Below are 27,798 nucleotides of genomic sequence, written 5' to 3'. Positions count from 1 at the left end.
CCACATACAGTAACCCCCCATATAACAGTGAAAAGCACAAATAGGGAACCCTCCCCACCTTAACCCAAACACCACCCCAAGAGACCCCCCCCCCCCCCCCCCCCCCCGGCCAGGCCAGAACACCGGTCTCTTTCACCTCCTGCACTCACGGCTCGTCCGATACCCCAAATAATGCTAATCCCCAGCTCGGCTTGACCCGGGCATTCACCACCTTGGACATAGTCCTCGCAAAATCCCTCCAAAACCCATCCAGTGCCGGGCACGACCAGAACACATTGATGTGATTTGCCGGGCTCCCCGAGCACCTCCCACATCTGTCCTCCACTCCAAAGAACCTACTCAACCTCGCCCCTGTCTTATGCGCTATGTGAGTAACCTTGAACTGTATTAGGCTGAGCCTGGCGCAAGAGGAGGAAGAATTAACCCTACTCAGGGCATCAGCCCACAGACCCTCATCTATCTCCTCCCCAAGCTCCTCCTCCCATTTGCCCTTTAACTCCTCCACCGAGGCCGCCTCCTCTTCCATCAGCTCCTGGTAAATCGCCGAAACCTTGCCTTCTCCAACCCATACACCCGAAACCACCCTGTCCTGAATCCCACGTGCCGGAAACAGCAGGAATTTCCTCACCTGCCGCCTCACAAACGCCCTCACTTGCATGTACCTGAAAGCGCAAACGTCCCATCGATGAACATGTCCCCCAATCTTCTAGTTCCTGCCCGATGCCAACTGCGAAACCCCCCAGCAATCCTTCCCGGGACGAAACGATGGTTCTCCTGAATCGGGGACCAAACCGAGGCCCCCACCTCGCCCCTGTGTCGCCTCCACTGCCCCCAGATCTTCAGCGTCGCCGCCACCACCGGACTTGTGGTGTACCTTGTCGGCGAGAGCGGCAGCGGTGCAGTCACCAGCACCCTCAGGCTCGTGCCCACACAGGACACCATCTCTAACCTCTTCCACGCCGTCCCCTCTCCCTCCATTACCCACTTACGGATCATCGCCACATTGGCTGCCCAATAATAGCCACACAGATTCGGCAGCGCCAGCCCCCCCCTGTCCCTGCTACGCTCCAGAAACACCCGCTTTACCCTCGGGGTCTTATTCGCCCACACAAATCCCATGATGCTCCTGCTTACCAGTTTGAAAAAGGCCTTGGGGATCAAAATGGGAAGGCACTGGAACACAAATAGAAACCTCGGAAGGACCGTCATTTTTACCGACTGCACCCTACCCACCAGAGAGAGTGGCAGCATTTCCCATCTTTTAAAATCCTGCTCCATCTGCTCCACCAACCGCGTCAAATTAAGCTTGTGCAGGGCCCCCCAACTCCTAGCTACTTGGATCCCCAGGTACCGAAAGTTCCTTTCTGCCCTCTTCAGCGGCAACTCGTCTATCCCCCTTCCCTGGTCCCGAGTGCACCACAAGGAGCTCACTCTTCCCTACGGCCATCCGGCCCCGGGGCCTTCCCCGCCTGCATGTTCCCCAATCCTTTAACCAGCTCCTCCAGCCCAATCGGCGCCCCCAAACCAGCCACCTGCTCCTCCTCCACCCTCGGGAACCTCAGCTGATCTAGGAATCGTCGCATCCCCATCTCCCCCGCTGGGGGCTCAGACCTGTACAGATCCCCATAGAAGTCCCTAAATATCTCATTTATTCTCATCACACTCCGCACCATATTCCCCCCTCTATCCCTAACTCCACCAATCTCCCTCGCTGCCTCCCTCTTACGAAGCTGATGTGCCAGCATTTGACTCGCCTTCTCCCCATACTCATAAACCGCCCCTTGCGCTTTCCTCCACTGTGCCTCTGCTTTCCCAGTAGTCATCAGGTCGAACTCCGTCTGGAGGTTCCGTCGCTCCCTAAGTAGCCCCTCCTCGGGGGCCTCTGCATAACTCCTGTCCACCCTTAAAATCTCCCCCACCAACCTCTCCCTCCTCTCTCTCTTCTCCCTGTGGGCCCTAATGGAGATTAGCTCTCCCCTGACCACCGCCTTCAACACCTCCCAGACTACCCCCACCTGCACCTCTCCATTGTCATTGGCCTCCAAGTATCTTTCAATATACCCCTGCACCTGCCCGCACCCCCCCTCATCTGCCAACAGTCTCACATCAAGGCGCCACAGCGGGCGCTGGTCCCTCTCCTCCCCCAACTCCAGCTCCACCCAATGCGGGGCGTGGTCCGAGATGGCTATGGCCGAGTATTCTGTTCCCTCCACTTTCGGGATTAGCGCCCTACTCAAAATGAAAAAAATCTATCCGGGAGTAGGCTCTATGGACGTGGGAAAAGGAGGAAAATTCCCTGGCCTGCGACCTGGCAAACCTCCATGGATCCACTCCCCCCATCTGGTCCATAAACCCCCTGAGCACATTGGCCGCAGCCGGCCTCTTACCCCCCCTGGACCTAGAACGGTCCAGTGCTGGGTCCAGCACCGTGTTGAAGTCCCCCCCCATTATCAAGCTTCCTACCTCCAGATCATGAATCCGACCCAACATGCGTTTCATAAATCCGGCATTAGCCCATTTCGGGGCATATACGTTCACCAGTACCAACCGCAGCCCCCACTCACCATCACATATCGACCTCCATTATCCGCTACAATATTCAGTGCCTCGAATGACACCCGTTTCCCCACCAGTATTGCAACCCCTCTGTTCTTCGGATCCAGCCCTGAATGAAAGACCTGCCCTATCCATCCCTTTCTCAGCCTAATCTGATCTGCCACCTTCAAATGTGTCTCCTGGAGCATAACCACGTCTGCCTTCAGTCCCTTTAAGTGCATGAACACCAGGGCCATCTTGACCGGCCCGTTCAGGCCCCTCACATTCCAAGTTATCAGCCGGATCAGGGGGCTACTCTCACTCTCACCCCCCCCACCACCCCCGCGCCGACTAGCCATCTCCTTTTCTAGGCCAGCCACGGGCCCGCGCCTCCCGCACCCTCCAGTCCCCCAGGCGGCGGACCCACGCCCCTTCCAGCTCCCCTTTGGCCAATGCAGCAGCAACCCAGTTCCCCCCCCTCCCCGCTAGATCCTCATCTAGCCAATTTGCTCCCCCCATGGCACTCCCGTAAGTCAGCTGACTCCTGCTGATCCCGGCCTCTCCCGCCATTCCATCAAACCCCCAGTGAGAATCCCCCCATCCCTTGGCAGTCAGTGTGCGCTCCTCTCCAGCACTGCCCTTTCCCCCCCGGCCCCACCCCCACCCTTCCCTAGCGCGGTAAAAAAGCCCCCGCCCCCTCTGGCGCAGCTCCTTTTTGCGGCCTTACCCCAACAACCCATCCCCAGGCCTCCAACCCCCCCTCTTCCTCCGCGGGGCCCTGCCTCTCCAACACCGACGCCCACACTCTCCCACAGCCCCCACATCAAATCCATTCACCCATCCCCAACCAGCACCGAAACAAAAAGAACATTCCCCAAACGCAGTAAACACAGTAAACATCCCCCCACGACAAACCCTCAGTTTGAGTCCAACTTTTCAGCCTGGATAAAGTTCCATGCCTCATCAGGCGTTTCAAAATAGTGCCGCCGATCTTGGAACGTGACCCACAATCGCGTTGGCTGCAGCATCCCGAACTTCGCCTTAGCCCGGTTAAAATCAGTTCTCTTCTTAGCCACCTCCGTGCACTCCAGTCCTGGTAAATACGGATCTCCGTGTTCTCCCACCTGCTGCTCCGTTCTTTTTTGGCCCATCTCAGGACACGCTCTGTCCATAAAGCGGTGGAACCTCACCACTACAGCCCTTGGTGGCTCGTTGCCTTTGGGTCTCCTTGCCAGGACCCGATGAGCCCCATCCAGCTCCAGGGGCCTCGAGAAAGCTCCCACGCCCATCAGCGAATGGAGCATCGTGCTCATATATGCCCCGGCATCGGGCCCCTCCACTCCTTCAGGGAGAGCCAGAATCCGAAGATTCTTCCTCCTCGACCTTTTCTCCAGGTCCTCAAATTTATCCTGCCACCTCTTGTGCAGCACCTCGTGCGCGTCCACCTTCACCGCCAGGCCCAAGATCTCGTCCTCGTTCTCCGAGGCTTTTTGCCGCACCTCCTGGATCGCCGCCCCTTGGGCCTTCTGGGTCTCCACAATCTTCTCAATCGCCGCCTTCATTGGCGCCAGCATTTCTGTCTTCAGCTCCGCAAAGCAGCATTTAAGGAATTCCTGCTGCTCCTGCGACCACTGCGTCCATGCTGCTTGGTCTCCACCCGCCGCCATCTTGCTTTTCCTCCCTCGCACCTTCCGCTGCATCGGGATCACTTTTTTAACCGCTCCACTCCTGGTCCAATCCATATAATGTCGGGGGAACCTTGTTGTCACCTTCCCACACTGGGAGCCGTCGAACAATTGCCGTTGGGGCCCCTCTGAAGAGCCCAAAAGTCCGTTCCCGGCGGGAACTGCCGAACGTGCGACCTACCTAGGCATAGCTGCAACCGGAAGTCTAAGTCTCCAGTTAATTACTTACAAGTTAATATGGAGGACTTTGCAGGGTCAACTGGATGTGCATTTGTCATATCTAAATTTGTTATCTAGGTTGATGCTGGATGGTCTCATCAGTTGTATTTTATTCTGTAGCTTTTTATAGTGCTCTTCTATAGCTGAATGACAATGGTAAGAGCAATTTCAGAGGAAAAATTAAGATTCAACCACATTACTGTGAGTCAGAGTTACAGATAGATTAGACTGCAGAAACAGCAATTAGTTTCCATAAAAACGTTAGTGAATCAGATGGGCTTTTACGATAGTTTCACGGTCACCATTGCTACGGCAAGCTTTTTATTCTAGATTTTTGTTTAAATAACCAATTTCAAATTGCCCAGCTATCAAGGCAGGATTTGAAATTGTCACCAGATCATCAGTCCAGGTCTCTGGACTGCTAGTCTCGTTACATAACCACTATTTTACATAATAGAATTGGTAGCAAAATTAAAATCCATGACTGATGGACTTGTGGACTGATCTAATCTCTTTACACATCTTCTCTACTGACTGGTACTACACTCCTGTTTGCTTCACCCAATGCCTGTGTCTATGTATTTACATTGTGTATTTTATGTTTGCCCTATTATGTATTTTCTTCTCATGTACGGAATGATCTGTTTGAGCTGCTGCAGAACAATACTTTTCATGTACCTTGATACACGTGACAATAAACTAATCCAATCACTTCTGCGCATCAAATTTATCTGCCATGTGCTTGTCCACTTCACCAGTATGCCTACGTCCTCCTGTTACGTACAGACATTAATGTCCTTGTCATTAGTTATATTGCAGAATTTAACATCTCTGCAGACTGTGAAATTATGCCCTGTTTACCCAAGGTTAGATCAGTCATCCATATCAAAAAGAGCAGTGGTTTTCATATCAATCACTGGGGAATGTCACACTATACCTCTTTCCAATCCCGATATAAACAAACCATTCACCACTACTGTCTGCTTGTGTCCTGTTGCTAATTCTGTGCCAATTCTGTATCCACGCTGTCGTTTTAATCTCATCGGCGTTAAATTTTGTTAACACGTCTGTTATATGATGCTTTGTCAAACACGTTTTGAAAGTCTAAATATACATCAACTGCACTGCCCTCATTCGCTCTCTCCATTCCTTTATCAAAGAACTGGATAATACAAGTCAATGCAATCTCCTAATCTAGCTTTTAAGCACTTTAGCTGTAAGGGGACTGATAAGGTATTTCCCAGAATTAACCTCCCACCATTATCTTTCCATTGTGCTTTTTGACTGTCTCAGGAGATTGCATACCTATTGGTGGGTAGCCGGATGTCTAATCCTGAAGCTTTAGACATCACAACTGTGTGGGGCAAGCTTGATGTGCCAAATGATATTTTCCTGCCAATCATTTTCATATGTTATCATCCTACACTCTCACAATATAAATTTACAATTTGTCCTCTGAAACAATTTGATTTGTGTGTAAAATTCCAAAGTATAGATTAAACTGCTAGAGGAAAGCTTGGTACAATTTGGTCATTCAGTTTGGGGTCCAACTATGCAATGGTAGTGACCATTTTTTTAATGCAAATGTATCTTAGCACAAGAAATGCAGTGGGCAGGCTAAGTATGGTAATGTGACTAACGAGTGCTCAAAAGCTGAAACAACATTTCCAAGCGAGAGAAGTCTGCATGGAAAGCCCAAAACTGAGCTGGGAATGGACAAGGGAATGGCTAAATGAAAAAGACTGACAACAGATAGATAGTCATGGAGGAGAGAGTATAACAGCAAGGCCAAGTGTGCTTTGTGACCAAATTAGCTATAAATGATTGAATGGAATTTCTACAGAATTTATGTTAAAGCTTTACTGAAATATTCTGGTTACTTTGGGTTCATCAGGCCATATCTAAAATGTCACATTAAAATTAGAGATTTAGGTACAGCTTCCCTCTCAAGATTTTATTTAATTCCTTTAAAATTTACCCTATGCAGGTTTGCAGTAAAAAAACAAATCAGGCATTCAGAATTTTTGGTGAGATGCTTTTTCAAGTGCTTCTAAAGGTCCTAAAGTGAGGTTTCCTCACTTCAATTGTGCTGAAAAATTGTTTCATTTTGCACCATGGTCACCAATATATTTATGGGAAGGTGGGGCAGCACGGTAGCAGTGGTTAGCACTGCCGCCTTACGGCGCCGAGGTCCCAGGTTCGATCCCGGCTCTGGGTCACTGTCCGTATGGATTCGTACATTATCCCCATGTTTGCGTGGGTTTCGCCCCCACAACCCAGAGATGCGCAGGTTAGGTGGATTGGCCTTGCTAAACTGCCCCTTAATTGAAAAATTGAATTGGGTACTAAATTTATTTTAAAAGAAAAAGATTAATGGGAAGATTTTGGCTGAGATAATGGTTTAACATTTATTTGTTTAAAACTCTTAATTCATCATCCTAAATTGTCACCGGTACTAATGGTGACAGACTTGTGACGACCAATGGTTCACCAACACGAATGTTGCATAGTTCAAAATGCTCTTTTCTAACTGAAACCCAAGTTAAGGAAAAATATGAATTTCAAATATACACGATGAAGCAAATTCAAAAGTGCATCTTAATGTTTTGTTGAAAACCTAAGGCAATGCTTGCTTAACATGAATATATTTTGAACATTTGCAGTACTTCAACATTAATAGCAATTTTCCACTACATAAGAAATTTAATCATTTTTAATTAAATATTGAGTTCTGAATTAAATAGTTTCAGTTAAACCAAAAGAAGTAGCTTTACCCTTTTGACTTTGACACCCAAGTTTTCCTCAATTAGGTCAAAATCATCATCTTCCAGCCTGTCATCATATGCTGTACAAAGTGAGAAAACAATTATTGACATCATGTCATGGACATAGAAACATAATATTTTAGAGGCGATTCATTAAGATTTTCTTTTAAAAAGTTGTTTCATCAGAATATTTAAATATTTACTTAAATCATTTATCATAGTCTTCTTCCACATATATTACAAGTATATTACATCCCAGAAGATTATTTTTGTTTCCTACTTCCACAAAATAGTCACACGATCAAGAACTTCTAGACTACAATATTTGCAGATATTCTCCAAAGGAGCACTTCCTGTTTTTAAAAAAATCTTCTCTACTTAAAATATTCCAAAATATGATATAATTTCTGTGAATCAAGCAAGGACACAAGAATTAACAAGAAAAATATTAATGTTTTAGCCTTGCGTTCTCTGAATTTCTAACATAGAAAAATAAATTGATTTTAAAACTGACTTTTACGCTTTCTCTTCTTTGTGATAGGGTCTGAACCTCCAGAACCTTCACTGGCTCCATCATCCTCCTCCTCCTCCTCTTCATCATCATCTTCTACATCATCATTAATGAAGTCCTTTAAATTGCCCTGCTCATCCTGGTCATCTGCATTTTCATCCTCCTCTTCTTCCTCTGTTGGTATAAACACAAAAATAAGTATCTGGAAATTAAGTTTAGATTTTGAGCTCCTAAATCTGGAGCTAGAAATACATCAAACGTAATACATCAACAGAGTACTTTTGAGTTTGACACAATGACGAGCTCTTTGTCTGCCGGCTTCGCCTCCATGCCCATTTTGTTTGGGCCAAGGAGGTCTCTCCTGCAGTGGACATTTTCTCCCGCCTTCAAGATTCCTGTTCCATCTTAACCACCAGCAGCCTCTCCAGCCATCTTCCTTCCAACCCCACCCCCAGTCTTGTTACTAACAATGGCATTGTTTGTGCCATTAACTCCATTTCTTCGCACAAACTGGTCTCTCTCTGAGCTTGCAGCTCTCCATCTTCATGTATGACCCTAACAGTAACAAACATGCTGATAAGGAAGGGGCTGTTGTTGTATGGCAGTATCTCCCCATTCTGAAGGGTGAAAGATCTTCTTTGGAGATGCTCCCCCTCCTGCACCACCCACCCCATTCAGCCTTGAACCTCATTTTACCCCAGCCCCATTTCTACCATCTCCCTAAGAACCACAGCAGGTTTGCATTAGCATCGCCCACTATTTCAGTCTCTTCCTACCCCATAGAACTTATTTTCCTCACCCTGACTCAAGCTTTTTCCCTTTTACCCTGTTTCTGATTTGAACCCCCACATCAACCAATTCCAATTTCCTGGCCAAAATATTTCCTCTGAACATTTGGGCGATACAGTTCCACTACACATTCAGTCCCAACAGGGTGACCTGCAATCCCTTCACATCTTTGAACAGTGGCTTACATTTCCATTCATTACTACCTTCCTCATACTGAATAACTTTGAATTAAAATCCAGTCACTTCTTCCAAATAAATGACACTGCGATCCAATATTAGCTAATTTTTTTTCACTGTGTGTAGCACGTTTGTGGTACTGCACTCACTTTAAGATTGCTGTGCAGCTATGCATACCTGAAAGAGAACAGTTGCTACGATGCAGTGTTCTCCAGGCTGAAGTTCAACCACACTCCCACGGAGTTTAGAAGGATCATTGTTGTACAGGTCGTATCTGTGCTCGTCTTTTTGAAGGATACATTGAACATTCTCTGTTTCATTGGAAAAGGAGGTTGCCTCGCTAACCTCCTTTTCCAATACATCAAGTCTTTGTATTCGTGGCACTACCCGTTCTTGCTATGAGCTGCAAAATTTCAATAACTTTTTTTCTCATTGCACCCCTTTGTTAGTCCTTCTCGGAGTCTTTCCTTTCTCGATTTCTCTATTTCCACCTCTGGGGATAGACTGTCCACTAACTTCTTTGTGTTTGCTCTGACTATGCCAATTTCCTCACGAGAGCATCCACAACGTTGTCTATTTTTCTCAGTTGACAATCCCCATCTCCCAATGTGGTAGAATGAACCCTTGGCATTTCCTGCACTCCACTCCCACATTTTTTTTCTCGTTCTCAGAGCACAACATCTTCACCTACTGTCCCAACAGCCTGCACATTCAACAGATCATCCTTCACCATTTCCATCACCTCACCAAACATAGGTTTTCCTCCTCTCCAAACATGAAGAGACTATTCACTTCATGACAAACTGGCGCATTTCTATCATCACCAACACCTGCTCCCCATTTCCCAGCACATTCACACACAAATGCAGGAAATGGGACCGCTGCCTTTTCACCTCCTTCCATTAGGGATGGTGACACAGTGGTAATATTGCTGGACAAGTAATCCAGACATCCAGCCTAATACACTGAGGACACGGGGTTAAAATTCCACCATGCCAGCTGGTGTAATTTAAATTCAATTAATTAATGTGGAATCTGAACTTTCTCTCAGCGATTGTGACCTTAAAATGATCATTGATTGTGGTAAAACCCACCTGGTTCACTCATGTCCTATAAGGAAAGAAATCTGCCACCCTTACCTGGTCTGGCCTACATGTGACTCCAGACTCAGAGCAACGTAATTAACTCTTACATGCTCCTCTGAAATGTCCTAGAAAACCACTCAGTTCACGGACAATCAGGGAGGGCAACAAGTGTTGGCCTTGCCAGAAGCTACCACGTTCAAAGAAAGAATTAAGAAAATAAATACATCACTTTCAAAGTGGCAACCAGGGCAGCATGGTAGCACAGTGGTTAGCACAGTTGCTTCACAGCTCCAGGGTCCCAGGTTAGATTCTGGCTTGGGTGACTGTGTGGAGTCTGCACGTTCTCCCAGTGTCTGCGTGGGTTTCCTCCGGGTGCTCTGGTTTCCTCCCACAGTCCAAAGATGTGCAGGTTAGGTGGATTGGCCATGGTAAATTGCTCTTAGTGTCCAAAAGGGTTGGGTGTGCTACTGCGATAGGGAGGAGGTGTGGGCTTAAGTGGGGTGCTCGTTCCAAGGGCCGGTGTAGACTCGATGGGCCGAATAGCCTCCTTCTGCACTGTATGATTCTATGATTCAATCCTACCTAGGCAACATCTTACTGTTCGGACAAAGCATAAGGCCTATTAATTCTCCATTCTCAGATGCTACCAAATCAGTGTGCTTCCAGCATTTTGTGTTGTTCCCCCAAATTTTCAGTATCTGTAGTATTTTGCTTTTAGAATTTAAAACTTGAAGTGAAATACTGCTTTATTTTCACATTGATAATAGTATTCTACTGAATCTAAAGTAAATGCCTGTGAGGACAACTGGTGAACAACCCTGTTTTGGTGCTGCAAGCAGAGTGACCCTCTGAAGTCAAGGCAGTATTGGGGTTTGGCATCAAGGAACCGTGGCAAAATTGGAGTCAATGGGAATCGGGGGAAAAACGCTCCAGTGGTTGGAAGCACTCCTAGCAAAAAAGGAAGACGGTTGTGTTTATTGGGTGGGTGAAGTCAATCATTTCTAGTTGCAGGACATTGCTACAGGAGTTCCTCAGGTTAGTGCACTCAGTCCATCTTCAGCTGCTTCCTCAGTGACCGTCTCTCCATTATAAGGCCAGAGATTTTCGCTGATAATTGTGCAATGTTTAGCATCATTCGCGACACCTCAGTTACTAAAGTGGACTGTGTCCATATGCAGCAAGTGGTTTGGGTAGTTAAGGCAGTCCAACCCAGTGGTGTTTCCTAACTGCTGAGAATAGTTATCTCTACGGAGGATCAGACTGTAGAAACAATACATTTTGCATTCAAGTTTCCAACTCATTTACTCTGGGCGGTTTCCACTTGGCAGGGAGAACTCTGTCAGGTAAGGTTTTTAGCCTTTTGTGGGATGACAAGTTAAATGAGCACAGTAAGAAGTCAACCTGGGTTGTAAGACTTCTTACTGTGCTCACCCTAGTCCAACGCCGGCATCTCCACATCAAGTTAAATGAGGATAACACAACAAGAAAAGCTGCTCAAGAAGCTGTTAAAATATCACCAGGTAATATCCATCAGAGTCGGCAGGTTTCTGTGAAAGGGAGAGAGCAAGTGGATTTAGCTAAAGATAAAGCCAGGTATTAAAGGGGTTCTGCTAGTCCTAGCGCTGTGGCTAGCCGTATGCAATATAACTGGTCAGAATGAGGCGCTGCCATGGTCACTTCAATACTCGTCCTTATCATCAGCATCTGTATTTGTTAACAAAAGGTGATCATTTTGCATGCTGTGAAAATGATACTGATGTCAAACAGGGGATACGTCTCTGTAGATGTCTCAGCACCACCTCCAGAGGAGGGATGTCAAGATAATATTTATGATATTTAATCTGGTTATTCATGTTCCTAACCTAGGTGGACATCACTAGGATAACCAGCCAAGCTGCAAGAGAACTGTTAATTGATTAGGGGTCTAAACAGAACAAAGGGCTTGATGCTCACTGGAGTCCAGTAGGGTCCCTGGACAACTGAATCGGCTGAAGGTCCAGTCAGGTGAGTTGTGCCTACCTGGTTCAAATGTACTCCGCCCAGTGCCATTGGGGGGCGGGTGGGAGGGACTGATGTGGTAAAGAAAAGGGTTAATGAGTTATAAAGTGAGTTATATGCATGAAAGCTGACTCCCTTGCTGTATTTTTCCACCATAACCATTGACCTACACATTTGTTGTTTTTCCTATGTGTGTACAGAGATGAAGTTACTGCATCTGATAAGCTTGAGCAATTTTCCATTTTTCCAAGCCGGCTTGTCTGTGAGAATATGACAGTACGTGTTTACGAGGGACACATGAAGGCCATGAGCAGACAAAACACACTTGGGCATGCAATCAGTTGGAGCTGTATTCTGTGTAAATGTATGTTAGTGTAACTGCTCTTTGAGATGTTTTGGTTCACTGAAGCATTCTCCTGCATGCTTGAAATAAAGATTTCCTAACTTCAAAACTCCAGACTCCAAGGCGCATTTGTCCCACAATTGGCACCCTCCAGATAGGAAACTTCAATCCTCACCTGGTCTTCATCCAAAACACGAACAGTAGTATCATGGTCTGTAACTCTAAATTAATGCTCCGGAGTTTACAATCCCACCATGCCAGCTGGGAAATTTGAGTTAATTAAATCTAGAATAAAAAGTTAGTCTCGATAATGGCTTCTGTGAAACTACTAGCTTGTCATTAAAAAGCCACCTGGTTCGCGAATGTTCTATGGGGAAGAAAATCTATCATACTATTCAGTCTGGCCTACATGTGTTTCCAGACCCATGGCAATATAGTTGACTCTTAACGACCCTCTGAAATGGCATAACAAGCCACTTATGTATCAAACCATGATGAAAAGGTTGAAGATTAAAAACCGGATATGCTATCCAGCATCAACCTAGATGTTGGAAATGACAACGGCACACATAGGCCAGTGGACACTGCAAAGCATTCCTCCCTAACATTTGGCGACTGGTGCCAAAATTGGGAAAGCTGTCCCACAGACTAGCCAACCAACAGCCTAACTTAATCATTTTCAAAGAATCATATCTCACACCCAATGTTCCAGACTCCTCCATCATTTTCCCTGGGTATGTTCTGATTCTGTGGAAGATTCTCAGAGCCTATGAAATCCACTTAAGGTTGCCAATCTCATTTGGAAGTTCTAGGAGCGCTTCGAATACAGTATCATCCTCGGCCACGTATTATCTGAGTGGTTTGAAGTGAAGTCAGGAGTGGGGCAGGGCTGCATCCTCTCTCCTATTCTATTTCTCGTCACCATCAACTGGGTCGCGTGTCAAACAACATCAGACTGCCCCAGGGGAATTCACTGAATCCTCTTTTCATACTTGGAGGACCATGAACTTGATGATCTTGCTGCCATCTCTTCAATATACACCCTCCTCCAGGAGAAATCGGAGACTCAGCATGTGTGCAAAACAGAGTGGTCGGCACATTAACAAGCAGAAGCACTTAAGTCATGAGCTTCAACACACAAGCAACACCTCCAATTATCATCAATGGAGAAGCGCTAGAGTAGGTCGAGCACCACTGACCTCAGGAGCCACATCAGCATCGATAACAGTGCTAAGAAGGGCATCAAGGCTCGTGTGAATAAAGCTAGACATGCATTTAGTAGACTTAGAGCCACCTGGAAGTCCAAACAATAGTCTTAAGGCCAAAATCAGACTGTACAACAGTAAAATAAAGTCAGTCCTGCTGTATAGATTTGAATGCTGGAGAATAATGAAAACAGATATGGGCACGGTCAACTCCTTTCATAATAGTTGCCTACGTAAGATCTGTAACATCTATAGGCCAAATAAAATTTATAATGAAGACCTGTACAAGGAGATTGGTTGCTATAGCATTGTACTTGAGATCAAGCATTGGATAAGATGGCTCGGATATGTGCTAAGGATGCCCCAACAGCGAATTTGTTCTAAGATGGACACCAGCCAGGAAACGTAAACAGGGCAGGCCAAAAACAACATGGCATAGGACTGCTGAACTGGAAGAGATGGGGCTTACATAGGGCAAGGCACAGCAGAAGACAGACCCGAATGGAGGAACATTGTTGTGACCTTATATCTCATTTGGGTCAAGGAGAATAACTAAAATGTCCTGATCTACTTGCAGGACAGACCCACCAGAGGTTATGGCATAATAGTATACATTCAGGAGTGGCAACCCTGGGAAGAGTCCCTGAACTCTCATGGCCAAAAATCGTCAAGGAAGCCTCTTGTTTAATACTGGCCACCTTCCTTCAAGTGATAAATTAGCACTACATGTTTAAACGATGTTTGTCTTCATTGAACGGGGCATTGAGTATAAAAACTGGCAAGTCATGCTACAGTTGTATAGAACCTTTGTAAGGTCACACTTGGAATATTGCACACAATTCTGGTCGCCACACTACTGGAAGTATGTGGAGGGTTTGGAGAGGGTGCAGAGGAGGTTTACCAGGATGTTGCCTGGTCTGGAGGGTGTTAGCTATGTGGAGAGGCTGAATAGACTCGGACTGTTTTCATTAGAAAGACGGAGATTGAGGGGTGACCTAATAGAGGTCTACAAGATTATGAGGGGCATGGATTGAGTGGATGGGCAGGCACTCTTTCCCAGGGTGGAGGGGTCAGTCACCAGGGGGCATAGGTTTAAGGTCCGTGGGGCAAAGTTTAGAGGAGGTGTGAGGCAAGTTTTTTTACGCAGAGGGTGGTGAGTGCCTGGAATGCGTTGCCAGGGGAGGTTGTGGAAGCAAATACATTAACGGCTTTCAAAAGGCATCATGACAAACACATGGATAGGATGGGTATAGAGGGATACGGCACAAGGAAGTGCTGAATACTTTGGCAAAGGTTGGTATCATGACCGGTACAGGCTTGGAGGACCAAAGAGCCTGTTCCTGTGCTATATTGTTCTTTGTTTTTAACATCAGGAAGAGGCACTGTGGTTACCAAGGACACAGAATGTATTCTGATCAGGGGACTTCAAAACACCAACAGTGACCAGGCTGGGCGAGTTCTGAAGGTATACCCGTCAAGCTAGGCTGGTTGCAGGTAGCAAGAGGCCCAAACACAATGGAAATATCTACTTTACCCCATCCTCACCAATCTAGCCATCGCTGTTTTGTCTATCCTGGGCAGAATTATCGGAGTGACCGACCCACCATCATTGTGGATATGAAGCCTGACCTCCACACTTCCACATGAGGGCACATGCCATTGTGCTGTGTGCCATAACCACCTTGCTAAATAGGATAGATTGAGTAGCTCAAAACTGGACAAAATGAGGTGAAGTGGGTAATCAGCAGCATCAGAATTGTATTCCAATACTACCTCATAGCCTGGCTTACCCTTCATTCTAACATTAGCCAGCAGATCATTTGTTTGCTGCTGGAAGGGAGTACCTCCCCAACTGGCGATATCAAAGAAGCAACCTTGGTGATGGTGGTGACAAGTGCTCTTCTGATACCTTCATACACTGTGAAGGTTTCCATCGTCACTGGCAGTTTATACTTCGTATAGATTGATCCAATACTTGTTAGCATAGTCCCTTGCGCCACTCTGCATAATTACCTTGGCTAGCATGAGATTGTCACATGCTTTAGGATTAGAAGACAGATTGTAAACCAGGTGAGCTGCATCCTTTGCTTCAATGACACAAATCATTTCTGTGAGGGGGACTCTCGAACCAATCTTTGCCAGTTTGTTACTTTGCTCAATGCGGTTACTGCAGCTTCATACTTCCATACTTCATTAACGTTATAGGTTTAGCCCTTGGGTTGAAAGAGCTGCCTGGGGGCAGAGACTCTTGGGACTTTTGTTGGCAGTCCTTGTGCATGGAAAGTTGATGTTTGCACGTGTGTTTTTTCCATAATTGTACCTTCACTGACCCCTCGATCAGTATTGCAATCTGCACCGTCATAGGTGTGGGTTTAAAGAACACTGAACAGATTGCATTTTCTGGTGATTACCAAGTCAAATTGGCACCAGTGGCCAGATCTTGGATGATGCCATGACACCTTGTGCCATAGAACGGGGTGCTGGTAACACAAAGTTCACGCTGTGCACAGAGTCCTGTTAGCAGCTGTCCGTTTTCATTCACATTGGCACACCATGATGACTGAGATATGTTTGCTATGAAACTGCCGCATTCAATTCTTGCGCTGAAGGTGCCCAGGAGAAATAACTTTTCTTCCTGTGGCAGATGCTCCAGAATCAAGAGTATCGTAGAAGTGATCTTTGTCTTCAGCAATGGCATTAAAGTTAGGCATGATGTGGAGATGCCGGCATTGGGACTGGGGTGGGCACAGTAATAAGTCTTACAACAGCAGGTTAAAGTCCAACAGGTTTGTTTCGAATCACTAGCTTTCGGAGCACAGCTCCTTCATCAGGTGAGTGATAAAGCTATGCACTTCAGCAATGCCTACACCACAAAATCTGCAGCAGTTCAAGTGGCGGCTCAACAGAACCTTCTCAAGGGCAATAACTAAACGTTAGGTGCATAAGCACAGATGATTGTGACAAAACTTTTATTTGATGGTAGATGAAGAGATAGGAGGCTTTCAGAAGTCACAACAGGCATCTCAATTATCTTCATTAACCTTGGGCTGATGTATGGCACACCTTACTTGCTACTTAAGCGCCTGGAAACGACCTTCTCAAATAAAAGAACATCTAACCATCTTCCAATGATATTTAACAGCTTTAGCATTGGTGAATCCCCTATCAAAAAAGCCCTGGGGGCATACCATTGACCAGAAACTTTACTGGATCAGTCACATAAATATGGGGACTACAAAAGCATGGAAGTAAGGCTAGGAACTGTAGTAACTCACCTCCTGCCTTTTGAAAGCTTTTACACTATCTACAAGGCACAAATTAGGTGTGGCGGAATACTTTCAGTTACCTGCACGAGTCCAACACTCAAGCTGGACCCCACACAGGATAAAGTAGCCCTCCACCACTCCATAATGATCACCCGATCCACCAGCTTAAATATTCACTCCACTACAAGAGTATCATGGCAGCAGTTGGCCAATCTACACACTGCAACAACCCACCAAGACTCCTTTGACGCCACCTTCCAAATCTGCATCCTCTACCACCTCGAACAGCAGCAGATGCATAAAAGACACCAGGTCACACACTTTCCTGACTTGGAAATACAATGTGTTCCTTCACAATTGCTGGGCCATAACCTGAAACTCCGTCCCTAACAGCACCTCAGCAATGTGTACGCCACAAAGTCTGCAGCAGTTCAAGTGGCGGTTCAACATAACCTTCTCAAGGGCAATAAATATTCACTTTGCCAGTGATGCACAAATGCCATGATCAAATTAAAAATTAATTCCCAAGTGTTTGTAAAAAAATATTTTTATTCAAGGCATTTACCAAAAATACACAGAATATATCAACCCAATTAAAAAAACACAACCCTCCAGCCCTCCTGACACCAACCCTCACCAAGTGCTGCCTTCGCCATTTCATTTTAATATCTCTCCCCCCCCCACCACCCACCTCATGCCCAGAACATGTAGACATGATTCATGGGCCCCCCGTGCACCACCCACACCTAACCTCCACCCCCCGCAAAGAACCTGCTCATCTTCGCCACCGTCATGTGGCCTCTATACACCACTTTGAACTGGACGAGGCTGCATTCACCCTCCTCAAGGCCTCACCCCATGTCTCGGCCCCCACCTCCCACTTGTGCTTAACATTCTCCAACAGGGTGCCCTCCCTCTCCATCAGTTCCTTATAAACATCCAACAACTTCCCCTTCCCTATTTCGATCTCCGACAAGAGCTTGTCTTGCAACACCAGAGGCAGCAGCCCCAGCGAGGATGGCACCTCTCCTCATGAAATCCCGAACCTGCAGGTACCTAAAACTATTCCCCTTGGGCAATTCATATAATTCCTCCAGCCCCGCAAATTTTCCCACTATAAACAAGTCCTTGAAGTGCTCAATTCCCACCTGCCGCCACCCCCGGATCCTCACATCCAGCCTCATCGGCATGAACCCATGGTTGGCGCAAATAGTCACCCACACCGACAAACCCTCCAACCTCAAGTGCTGCCTACACTGCCCCACACACAAAGCCGACACCACCACTGGGCTTATGGAGTACCTGGCCAGCGGGAACAGCAAAGGCACCAACAACAAAGCCCTCAAACTTGTTACTCTGGAGCCTTTGTCTTTCCTTCAGCATCCCCTCCTCCAGCGCAGAGTACCTTCTGTCCACCCTCAAGATTTCATCAACCAGCCATGCCCCCTTCTCCCACTCCATCCTCTCTACGTGCCCAAATCGAAATAAACTCCCGTCTAACTACATCCTTGAGCGCCTCCCACGTGGCGGATGTGACCTCCCCAGTATCGTTCAACTCCACATAGACCCGAATGGAAACCCTCACCCGTTCTCACACCCCCTCATCCGCCAAGAGCCCCAAATCTAACCTCCACTGCGGCCCTTGGGCCTCCCCAGAATTACCCATAAATTCACCCAGAAACCACAATCGTCAAATACCCCGAGTCAGCCAGTCCCGCCAGCAGCGCCTTGTCCAACTTGAAAAAGCCAATCTGGGAATACACCCAGTGCACCTGGGAGAAATATGAAAACTCCCTCACCCTTGGCCTCCCAAACCTCCATGGGTCTGCGCAACCACTCCACCCCGCCCACCCCAATGTGCTCCATGAACCCCCTCAGCTTCCTAGCCACCGCTGACACCCTGGATTACTTCAGACTCAACCGGTCCGGACCAGGGTCTAGGACTGTATTGAAGTCACTCCCCATAATCAAACATTGCGTGTCAAGATCCGGAATCTTCCCCAACACCTGCCTCATAAAATCCAAAATATCCCAATTCGGGGCATAAACATTTACCAGGACCATCGGCATTCCCTCCAGTTTCCCACTGACCACCACATATCTACCCCCCCTGGATGGGCCACAATGCTTCCCATCTCAAACACCACCCTCTTGTTAATCAACACTGCCACCCCACCTCGCCTTCATATCCAGCCCCGAGTTGAACACCTGCCCCACCCATCCCTTCCTCAGCCTCGTCTGATCCCCCTGTAAAATCTATGTCTGCCTTCAGATTCCTCAAATGAGTGAACATACGTGGCTGTTTAATCAGCCCATTCAGCCCTCTCACATTCTATGTCAGGGCCTCCCCTGCAGATTAGCCATAATCCTTCCCCCGGCCCGCTTCATGCACCCCTCTAGGCCTCCGCTCCCTCGATGCCCTTAGGCACCCTTCAAGTTCTGTCTCCTAGAATGATTCTAGGTCCTCCAATTTCTCTCTCAGCTTCTTCTGGCTGTCCAAGACCATTCCCCAACTCAGTCTCCAATGAAGCCTCCTCCACCTTCGGAGCCTCCAATCTCTGCCACTGTCTCAGTCGCAGCTTTGACCGGCTCCACCACCAGAGCTAGGGCTTCCGAAGCTGCTGGAATTTTCCGTTCAAAAATTCCACCAGCTGCTCCGTCGACCACTGGGTGAGCAGTGCTGCCCCCTTGCCCTCCATCATCTTAACCTGTGGCGCACCACAAACATAGTCCTGCTGCAGCTGCTCTCTCTTTCTCGTGGCACTTCTCATCCTCTGATCCATACACTGATCTCACCAGAGGAGTGTTACCTTCCTTGGGCACTCGCACACCGTTTGCACTCAAACAACCCCCAATACAGGTGGGGAAGGTCAAACAAAATCCACCTTAACCGGGAGCCACCAACACAACACCATGGCTGACCACTCACTCCATGGCTGCCACCAGAAGTCATAAATACCTAAATGTTAATGGTAGCATTCTTCTCTCTAGGCTATGCGTTCAAATCACTCCAGGGTGAGAGCAAACAATACATATCGAAGCACTGAAGTAGTGTTGCATTGTCAGAATTGCCATCTTTCAGATTAGAAAATCGAAGGCATGTGTACACAATTTCTCAACCCTCCCCCAAAAAAGGTTGAGGAAGGAAAACCAGCAGACATTGAAGCAGAAACAAAAATCCTGGCAAATTGCTCATCTTGATCACACATCTCTTCCTCCACCACCAGCCCCACGTCCACCCTCCATTGTGGGCCCTTTGCTCACCCGTAGGTCCACCCAGTGCGGGGCATGGACCACTATTGCCGAGTACTCAACATCAACCACCCCCGCAAGCAAAGTCTTATCAAACACAAAAAAGTCTATTCGGGAGTAGAACTTGTGCACATGGGAGAAGGATGAAAATTCTTTTCCCCTCGGTCTCCCAAATCTCCACGGATCGCCCCCCCACCCCCATGTGCTCCATGAATCCCCGTAGTTCCTTTGCTGTTGCTGACACCCTCCTTGATCTCGACCGGTCCAGTCTCGGAACTAGAACCGTATTAAAGTCCCCCCCCCATAATTAACTGATGCAAGTCCAGGTCGGGGGTCTTCCCCACCACCCGCCTCATAAATTCGACGTCTTCCCAGTTCGGGGCATAAATGTTCATTAATACCACAGGCATCCCCTCCAATTTCCCACTCACCATAACATACCTCCCCCAGAATCCGCCACTATACTTCCCACCTCAAATGCCACCCACTTATTGATCAAAATCACCACCCCCTTTGGTTAGAATCCAATTCAGAGTGAAATACTTGCCCAACCCATCCCTTCCTCAGTCTAGTCTGGTTGCCCACCTTCAGGTGAGTCTCCTGTAGAATGGCCACATCCGCCTTCAATCCTTTTAAAAATGCAAACACACAGGCCCTCTTTTAAAAAAAAGAAATTTAGAGTACCATTTTCCAATTAAGGGGCAATTTAGCATAGCCAATCCACCTAGCTTGCACATCTTTGGGTTGTGGGGGCGAAACCCACGCAAACACGGGGAGAATGTGCAAACTCCACACGGACAGTGACCCAGAGCCGGGATCGAACCTGGGACCTCGGCGCCGTGAGGCTGCAGGTCTAACCCACTGCGCCACCGTGCTGCCCCACACAGGCCCTCTTGATCATCCCATTCAACCCTCGCACATTCTCCCAGTGTCAGTGCGGGTCTCAGCCACACAACCCAAAGAATTGGCCACGCTAAATTGCCCCATAATTGGGGAAAAAAGAACTGGGTGCTCTAAACTTATTTTTTGAAATATCAATCCCCATAATCAACTGATTCACATACAAATATGGTACCGCAGCCAACAATCTCATGAATGTTACGTTGTCCCAACCTGGGGCGTACACGTCCACCAGCGCCACTAACTTACCTTCCAGCATCCCAGGGATTCACACATACCTACCTCACTGATCTGCCACAACCCTTCCCGCAAGAAAGCGGACCCTTTCATTAATTAAAATTGCCAACCCCCGGCTCTACTATCAAAGCCCGAGTGAAACACAAGGCTCACCCAGCCATTTCGGAGCCAAGACTGATCCCTCATCGCAGTTGGGTCTCCTGCAGAAGCATCACATTAGCCCTTAAATTCTCCAGATGAGAGAAAACTCTTGCTTGATCATTTCACAGGCCAGGCCACCCCCCCCCCCCCTAATGTTCCAAGTGATTAGTCTGATCGGGGGTCTCTCACCCCCTCCTCCCCCCACCCCTTCTCAAGTCATGAGGAATTCCATCATGAGGAATTATCCCAACCTTATTCCAAGTTCCTCGAACCAAGGCCCACCCAAAATGGCTGCCAACCCCACCTATAAGATGAAACAAAGAAAAAGCCTGGTCACCGTCAGCATTCTTCCCCCCCCCCCCCCCCAAACCTCAGGAACTTACAAACTACCTCCCACCGAACAATGCTCCCTCCTTACCATCCCCCTTATCCCACCAAACCCACATGCTAGGCTCATCGAAACCTGTCCAAACAGATCCAAGAAGCCGTAGCCCTCCCCCGTCTCACTCACGTTCACTAGCTTAACTCTAACTGCTAGTGAGGTTGCCCCCCACCTCCACCCCCGGGCCAGGGCCCACAACCAAGAACAAAAGAACCAGAAACTCCCCCGCCGAAAAAGAATAACCGAAACCAAAGCCTTACAATTCTTAAAATCCCACCTGGTGCCATATATTGTTCACATTACTGCCTTAAGCATTACCACCGAATACTTTGCACCCCCCCCCCCCCAACAACATATACACTCCAATGCAGAACAATAAATCCCAGTTAACCAATCATATGTACAGAAAACTGAAACATCCCCAAACACTTCTATCAACACCCATTAAAGTCCCACTCAATTCAGTCCAAGTCCTTGACAAAAGCCTCTGCCATCTCAAAAAAAATCATCTTTAGAGTTATGCGTAACCCTCAACCTCGCCAGGTGCACCACACCAAAATACACTCCACTTTTACGTAACACCGACTTCACCTTATTAAAGGCCGCACACCTCTTTGCGAGTTCTGCCCCGACATCTTGATAAATTCAGATGCTGCTTCCTTCCCACCTCACATCCAAATTCTCTTTGGCCCACTTCAGGACCCGCTCCTTCTTCTGGTATCTGTGGAAATTAACTATCCTCACCCATGGTGGCTTATTCGCTTGAGGCCTCTGTCAGGGTGTACGGTGGACCCTATCAAGTTCAGGAGGGGACATCTGGTCCCGTCCCCCCTAAACAACTTAGCAAACATCTAAGCAAGTGTTTGGTCGGCCTCGGGCTCCTCCGGCAATACCACAATCCTGAGGTTCTGCCTCTTCGATCTGTTCCCCACCTTTGCAATCAGGGCCTTAGTCCTCTCCTCCACCACCAGCATCTTGGCTTCCAGCAAGGCTATTTGGTTGCTATGCCAGGCAATATCTCCTCCATCCCCTTCAGTACCTCTCCACGCTCTTTCAGGGGCTCTGATGTCCTTCCCAACTTCTCTTATTGGACCCAGCGCGTCCTCAATGGACTTTTTGAGGTTCTCCATCATCTCCCTTGCTTGCCTTTCAGAGTGTTTGCAAAATTGTTTCTCAAATTCAAGTGCAATTACCCCAGTCAGCATTTCTACTGTGATAGGAGCGGCCCCACCAATCAATGTCGCCTTCGCCATTTTTCCTCCCAGGGAGCTTCACACTCTGGCTCCATCGAAGGATCACCACTTGTATCCTTCTTCCCAACAGTCTATTGTGCGAATTTTGACATCCTTTTGTCAAATACAATTAAACTGGTTTGGTTTGTCAACCAATTTCGACCAGGAACCGGGCAAAAAGGACCAATAAACAAAAACTCAGACAGGAGCAACCTTATGTGCGAGCATCTTCCACATGCTGCCACCGGAAGTCCACGACAAACAAGAGTTGAGGGACATGTCAGCCATGATCCAACTGAATGATGGAACAGACTCAGTGGGCTGAATAGGAGGTTCTGTTTAGATTTCAGCAACATTTGGTCATACAGAATCGAATATCAATCTCATTTGTCTTCACCTTCAAATCCACAACAAAGAATTTCCTGAAAATAGGCTGGATATATGGTGAAAAATGTTGAATATTTTTGAGATGAACTTCAGGATCATTAGAATTCTGCCATATATATCAAAAACTAGTACAAAGCAGAAAGAATCCAGGTGTTTGGCATTTACATTCCCTTTCCTCCATCTTACCAAGTAAAATGTAAGAGAGATTTTTGGAAAATGGTTTCAGAAATGTTCTGTTGCTCATGCCCAGTAACATTAGGAATTACGACAAGCTGTATTTAATTCGGTCAAGTTCCCATTTTATTTGACATCCTGTAAAAAAGTATATGTTTCAAGGTTCTACCCCCAACTAATTTTTGGAGTAAGAACATCCATTACTTTAGGTGCCAACATGAACATTTGGTACACTTATCAACGTCGTAGCTTAGATCTATTAAAGAACTATGACTTATAGGGTCAAAAGGTTCCACGTTCAAGCTGCACTACGAACTTATGTCAGAAGTCTTTGTCGGAAGTGCACCTTTTGACTAATGTTGAACTTAGATTGCAGAGACTCCATCTGCCCTTTCAGGTGGGCATAACAGACTTTATGACGTTATTTAAGAGCAAGGGATTCAACAGTCTACTGTTGGCTATTACCAAAAACAAATTATAGTTACTCATTTGCGATTTGTAGACCCTTACGTGAAAATGATTTGGTAGTGGTCTACACGCCAGTAACAGCATTTCAAAATCAGTTGCGCAGTACTTTGAAGCAGCAAGCATGTGATAATATGCTTATGTAAATACCTTTTTCTCACAATATCTTGACATGGATCTGTGCTTTCGTGTTGCATTAACCAAATTCTAAATCAACTTTACATGAAAATTAGACTGACCACCTTCCAGAGATTGGTTAATGGCGCACAATGGGGAACAAACATAGAAGGGTTCATGTTTACGCAGCAACACTGTTACACATACCATCATCATCTTCCATGAATTTCTTGGGCTTCTTTTGGACCACCGTTCCTTCTTCATTGTACTCTTCCTCTGACTCCTCAGCTTCACTCTCCACAAAGTCAGACATCTTTGCAAGCCCTGCACAGCGAAAGGAGCAAGAAATGGAATTGAAATGTCAAGTCTACGCAGCACCAAAGCAATTCAACAGGAAAGAAAAACCTCGAGGGCCCGTGTATTTGACCAGTTAGTTTGGGGTGGGGAGGTTCAGTTCAACAGATGAAAGAATGTAGATAATAAAACATTTTATTCAGGTGACAAAATGTACATGCTTGGTGCGACGGTAGGAAAGCTTACATTTCCATTTTTTTAAAAACCACAATGGAACTAACTCGAAGGGTATAAAAAGTATGTGCCTGACATTCAGAATAGTGCTGGAGGCTGGAGAATCCACCTATTTACAAAGAGCATTGGCCTGAAGATATATCAGGCCTGGCCACAAACCTATAACGGGTCGTGACAATCATCTCGAAGGGGGGGGGGGGGGGGGGCAACTGCGGAATAAGCAGCGATGAGGAGAGGCTGTTTCTGCAGCGGTGAGGTTTTTTTTCGCCCTTGTGTGACGGGATTTCGGGGCTGGGAGGGGGATTTGCGGCCTAGTGCGGTTGTCGAGAGCCTCCGGCTCCGCAGTAACTGAAACCAAGACAAGACCAACCGGGCTGGCCGGCAGCACGCGACGGGTTTACACAAACCGAGTGTTGCGGCAAAAGATAACACCAAAGAGGAACCAGCACCTCACTTCGGGGAGCGAGAGCGCGGGGTAGAGGAGAGAGCAAAAAACGTCCGAGAATTCCCGACAATCCAAACTGGCGGAGCCCAGCCCAGCGCCGGAAATACTTTAAAAATGGCCGCCCGACTGTGCGACCGCTAATCCTCCCCCCGGGAGCCCCCAGTTGTGCAGCCGCAAAGTCGTCCCCCCGGCGCCCGGCACGTCCATTCCACCGCATCGCGTTCCGGGAGCAGGATTAACATCGGACAGATCCAGGCGCCACTTGTGTATCCCCCCGTCGGCCAAATCTCACTCACCATACCAGCCATGTGGCCAAGAGTATGTACGATGGCAACCCCCCCCCCCCCCCCAAACAAACACACAATTCGACACCTGTACAAACAGTCAATAATAATCTTTATTGTCACAAGTAGGTTTACATTAACGCTGCAATGAAGTTACTGCGAAAGTCCCCTAGTCGCCACATTCCGGCACCTGTTCGGATACACTGAGGGAGAATTCAGCATGTCCAGCTCAGCTAACAGCACAGCTCTGAGGAAGAGGTCTGTAGAAAGGCTGTTGAGACCCCAAGCATTAACTCTGTTCCTCTCCACAGATGCTGCCAGAGTTTATCCAGAATTTACTGTTTTTATATTAATGCTGAAGAGTCATATGGACTTGGGATGTAACCTTTTTCCCGCCTCCACAGATGCTGCCAGACCTGCCGAGTTACATAGGAACATGGGAATTAGGAGCAGAAGTAGGCAATTCAGCCGTTCGAGCCTGCTCCGCCTTTCAATCAGATCATAAGACCATAAGACATAGAAGCAGAATTAGGCCACTCGGCCCATCGAGTCTTCTCCGCCATTCAATCATAGCTGATATTTTTCTCAACCCCATTCTTCTCCCCATAACCCCTGATCCCCTTATTAATCAACATCATGGCTGATCTCTTCCATTTATCCAGCATTGTCTATTTTGTTTCTCCTTCCAAAGATGCTGCCAGACCTGCTGAGTTACATAGCAGCATAGGAATTAGGAGTAAAAGTAGGAAATTCAGTCCTTTGAGCCTGCTCCGCAATTCAATCAGATCATGGTGAATCTCTTCAGTTTATCCAGCATTGTCTGTTTTTTTTATTACCGAAAGAGTCATATGGACTCGAGATGTTAACTTTGTTTCTCCCTCCACAAATGCTGCCAGACCTGCTGAGTTTATCCAGCATTTTCTGTTTTTATTACAACTCAACACCTGTGTTGTCATTTAATATTCCTTTCACGTTGACAGCTCTACACGCTGGTGGCACAAGTCGTCTCATGGACTCTGAGTGAGTTGAGTTAAAGGGCTAAGCTAAATGCATCAGTCAGGTGGCACAAACAGAAAATGAAAGTTTTTTTTAACCTATGGACCAGAATTTCTTCAACAATGGCTCGTGCTTGGTCTGAGATTGGAGCTACTTACAACAGCATGACAAAGATTGGAAGACCACATGCCAACAATGTTGATGCTGCATTGTTTAATTCTCCTTTTCTCCCATCACATCTAATGAGCAATTATAATCCAATACGATAATCTTCCAAGTCAAACTATAGCATTAAGTATCATAGAAATGAAAATGTTAGCCAAAAGCTTTATAATAAATTGATTATCTATTTTAAAGATATCGTACATTATATTGACTACACTAAAACAATGGAATTTAGAACTTGTTTAGAGTTAATTTGAAAAGCCATTATGATGGTCATTATATATGGGATGCAATTAGTTCTTATCCAGATAGTTTCTACCTATTGTTATTTTTGATCAACAGCAACAAGCATTTATATAGGTGCTTTAATGAGGGGAATGGTTCCATGGCGCTTCACAGAAACATCAGGCAAATCCCAATACAGAATAAACATGGAGATTTTTTACGTTTATGGGATGGGAGTACCCTGGCAAAGCCTACCTATCTATTGCCTTTGCAAAATAATAATAATAATCACTTATTGTCACAAGTAGACTTCAATGATGTTACTGTGAAAAGCCCCTAGTCACCACATTCTGGCACCCGTTCGGGGAGGCTGGTACGGGAATGTTCTGCATTAAGCCAGCAGTTCAGCCCACTGTGCTAAGCCCGCTCCTGGATATGAGGAGGATATTAGGAGGAGTCTAAGGCAGGCTGATCACAAACACCTTCATATTGCAAAAGTATTGGATGCAAGTTTTCAAATGTGGATTAAACAGATTAAAATTGACAAATAAGATTTTAAATGTATTCATTTAATAATTGTTTCTATAACCAACAGAATATGCAGACTCCAGTTGTTGGTAGACGATATTTGTGACCAAGAGGTTAATCGCAGGGGGATAAAAATCAAACTTCTATAATGTTGCAATTATCCAAACTCTTATGCTACACCTTTAATTTATACAAATGTTTCAATGCATATATATATATATAACTCGTTACTTCATCATGAGATCCACTTACAAGTAATGAAAAAGTGATTTTAACTTCATGGAAAGCAGAGGAAAGTACAATTCTCGTTTAATGTTCACTCAAGGAAAAGACCAAATCAAATGAAAGCGGCTACCCGTGACCTTTGTGTGATCTCCAGATTTATGAGCTCTCCTGCCCAAACAGCTGGCTTCCCGGTGACCTATTGGTCCTGCCCTCCAGCGGTGGCGCTGTACGAGTTAGTCCTCCTTTCCTGCGGGTGACGCTATTGAGCTGGTCCTGTCCTGCCAGTTGCGCTGTATGAGCTGGTCCTCCCCTCCTGAGACTGGCGCGACATGAACTGATCCTCCTTTCCTGTGGGTAGCGCTGTATGAGCTGGTCCTCCCATCCTGTGTGTGGCGGTGTTTGAGTTGGTCCTCCCCTCCTGAGGATGGCGCTGTATGAGCTGATACTCCCCTCCTGAGAATGGCGCTGTGTGAGATCCTACTCCTTTCTTACGGGTGGCGCTGTAAGAGCTGGTCCTCCCCTCCTGAGGGTGGCGCA

At 46.8% G+C, this 27,798-nt stretch overlaps 1 protein-coding gene across 1 annotated transcript in view; it reads right to left on the bottom strand.

Moving 5' to 3' along the window:
- Window positions 1-24,964, bottom strand: part of supt6h (SPT6 homolog, histone chaperone and transcription elongation factor) — a 100,318-nt gene extending 75,354 nt beyond the window's left edge. Inside the window, exons 1-4 of the mRNA XM_072469548.1 lie at window positions 24,843-24,964; window positions 24,073-24,189; window positions 7,719-7,889; window positions 7,214-7,284 (exon numbers count right to left, since the gene is read on the bottom strand). Coding sequence (XP_072325649.1) covers window positions 7,214-7,284; window positions 7,719-7,889; window positions 24,073-24,178 — 348 coding nt within the window. The 5' untranslated portion in view covers window positions 24,179-24,189; window positions 24,843-24,964. The remainder of the gene's footprint in view (window positions 1-7,213; window positions 7,285-7,718; window positions 7,890-24,072; window positions 24,190-24,842) is intronic.
- Between the last annotated feature and the right edge of the window lie 2,834 nt (window positions 24,965-27,798).

Source organism: Scyliorhinus torazame, chromosome 12 (assembly GCF_047496885.1).
Source record: "Scyliorhinus torazame isolate Kashiwa2021f chromosome 12, sScyTor2.1, whole genome shotgun sequence".
NCBI classification, from domain to species: domain Eukaryota; kingdom Metazoa; phylum Chordata; class Chondrichthyes; order Carcharhiniformes; family Scyliorhinidae; genus Scyliorhinus; species Scyliorhinus torazame.
This window is presented reverse-complemented; position numbering and strand designations above follow the sequence as displayed.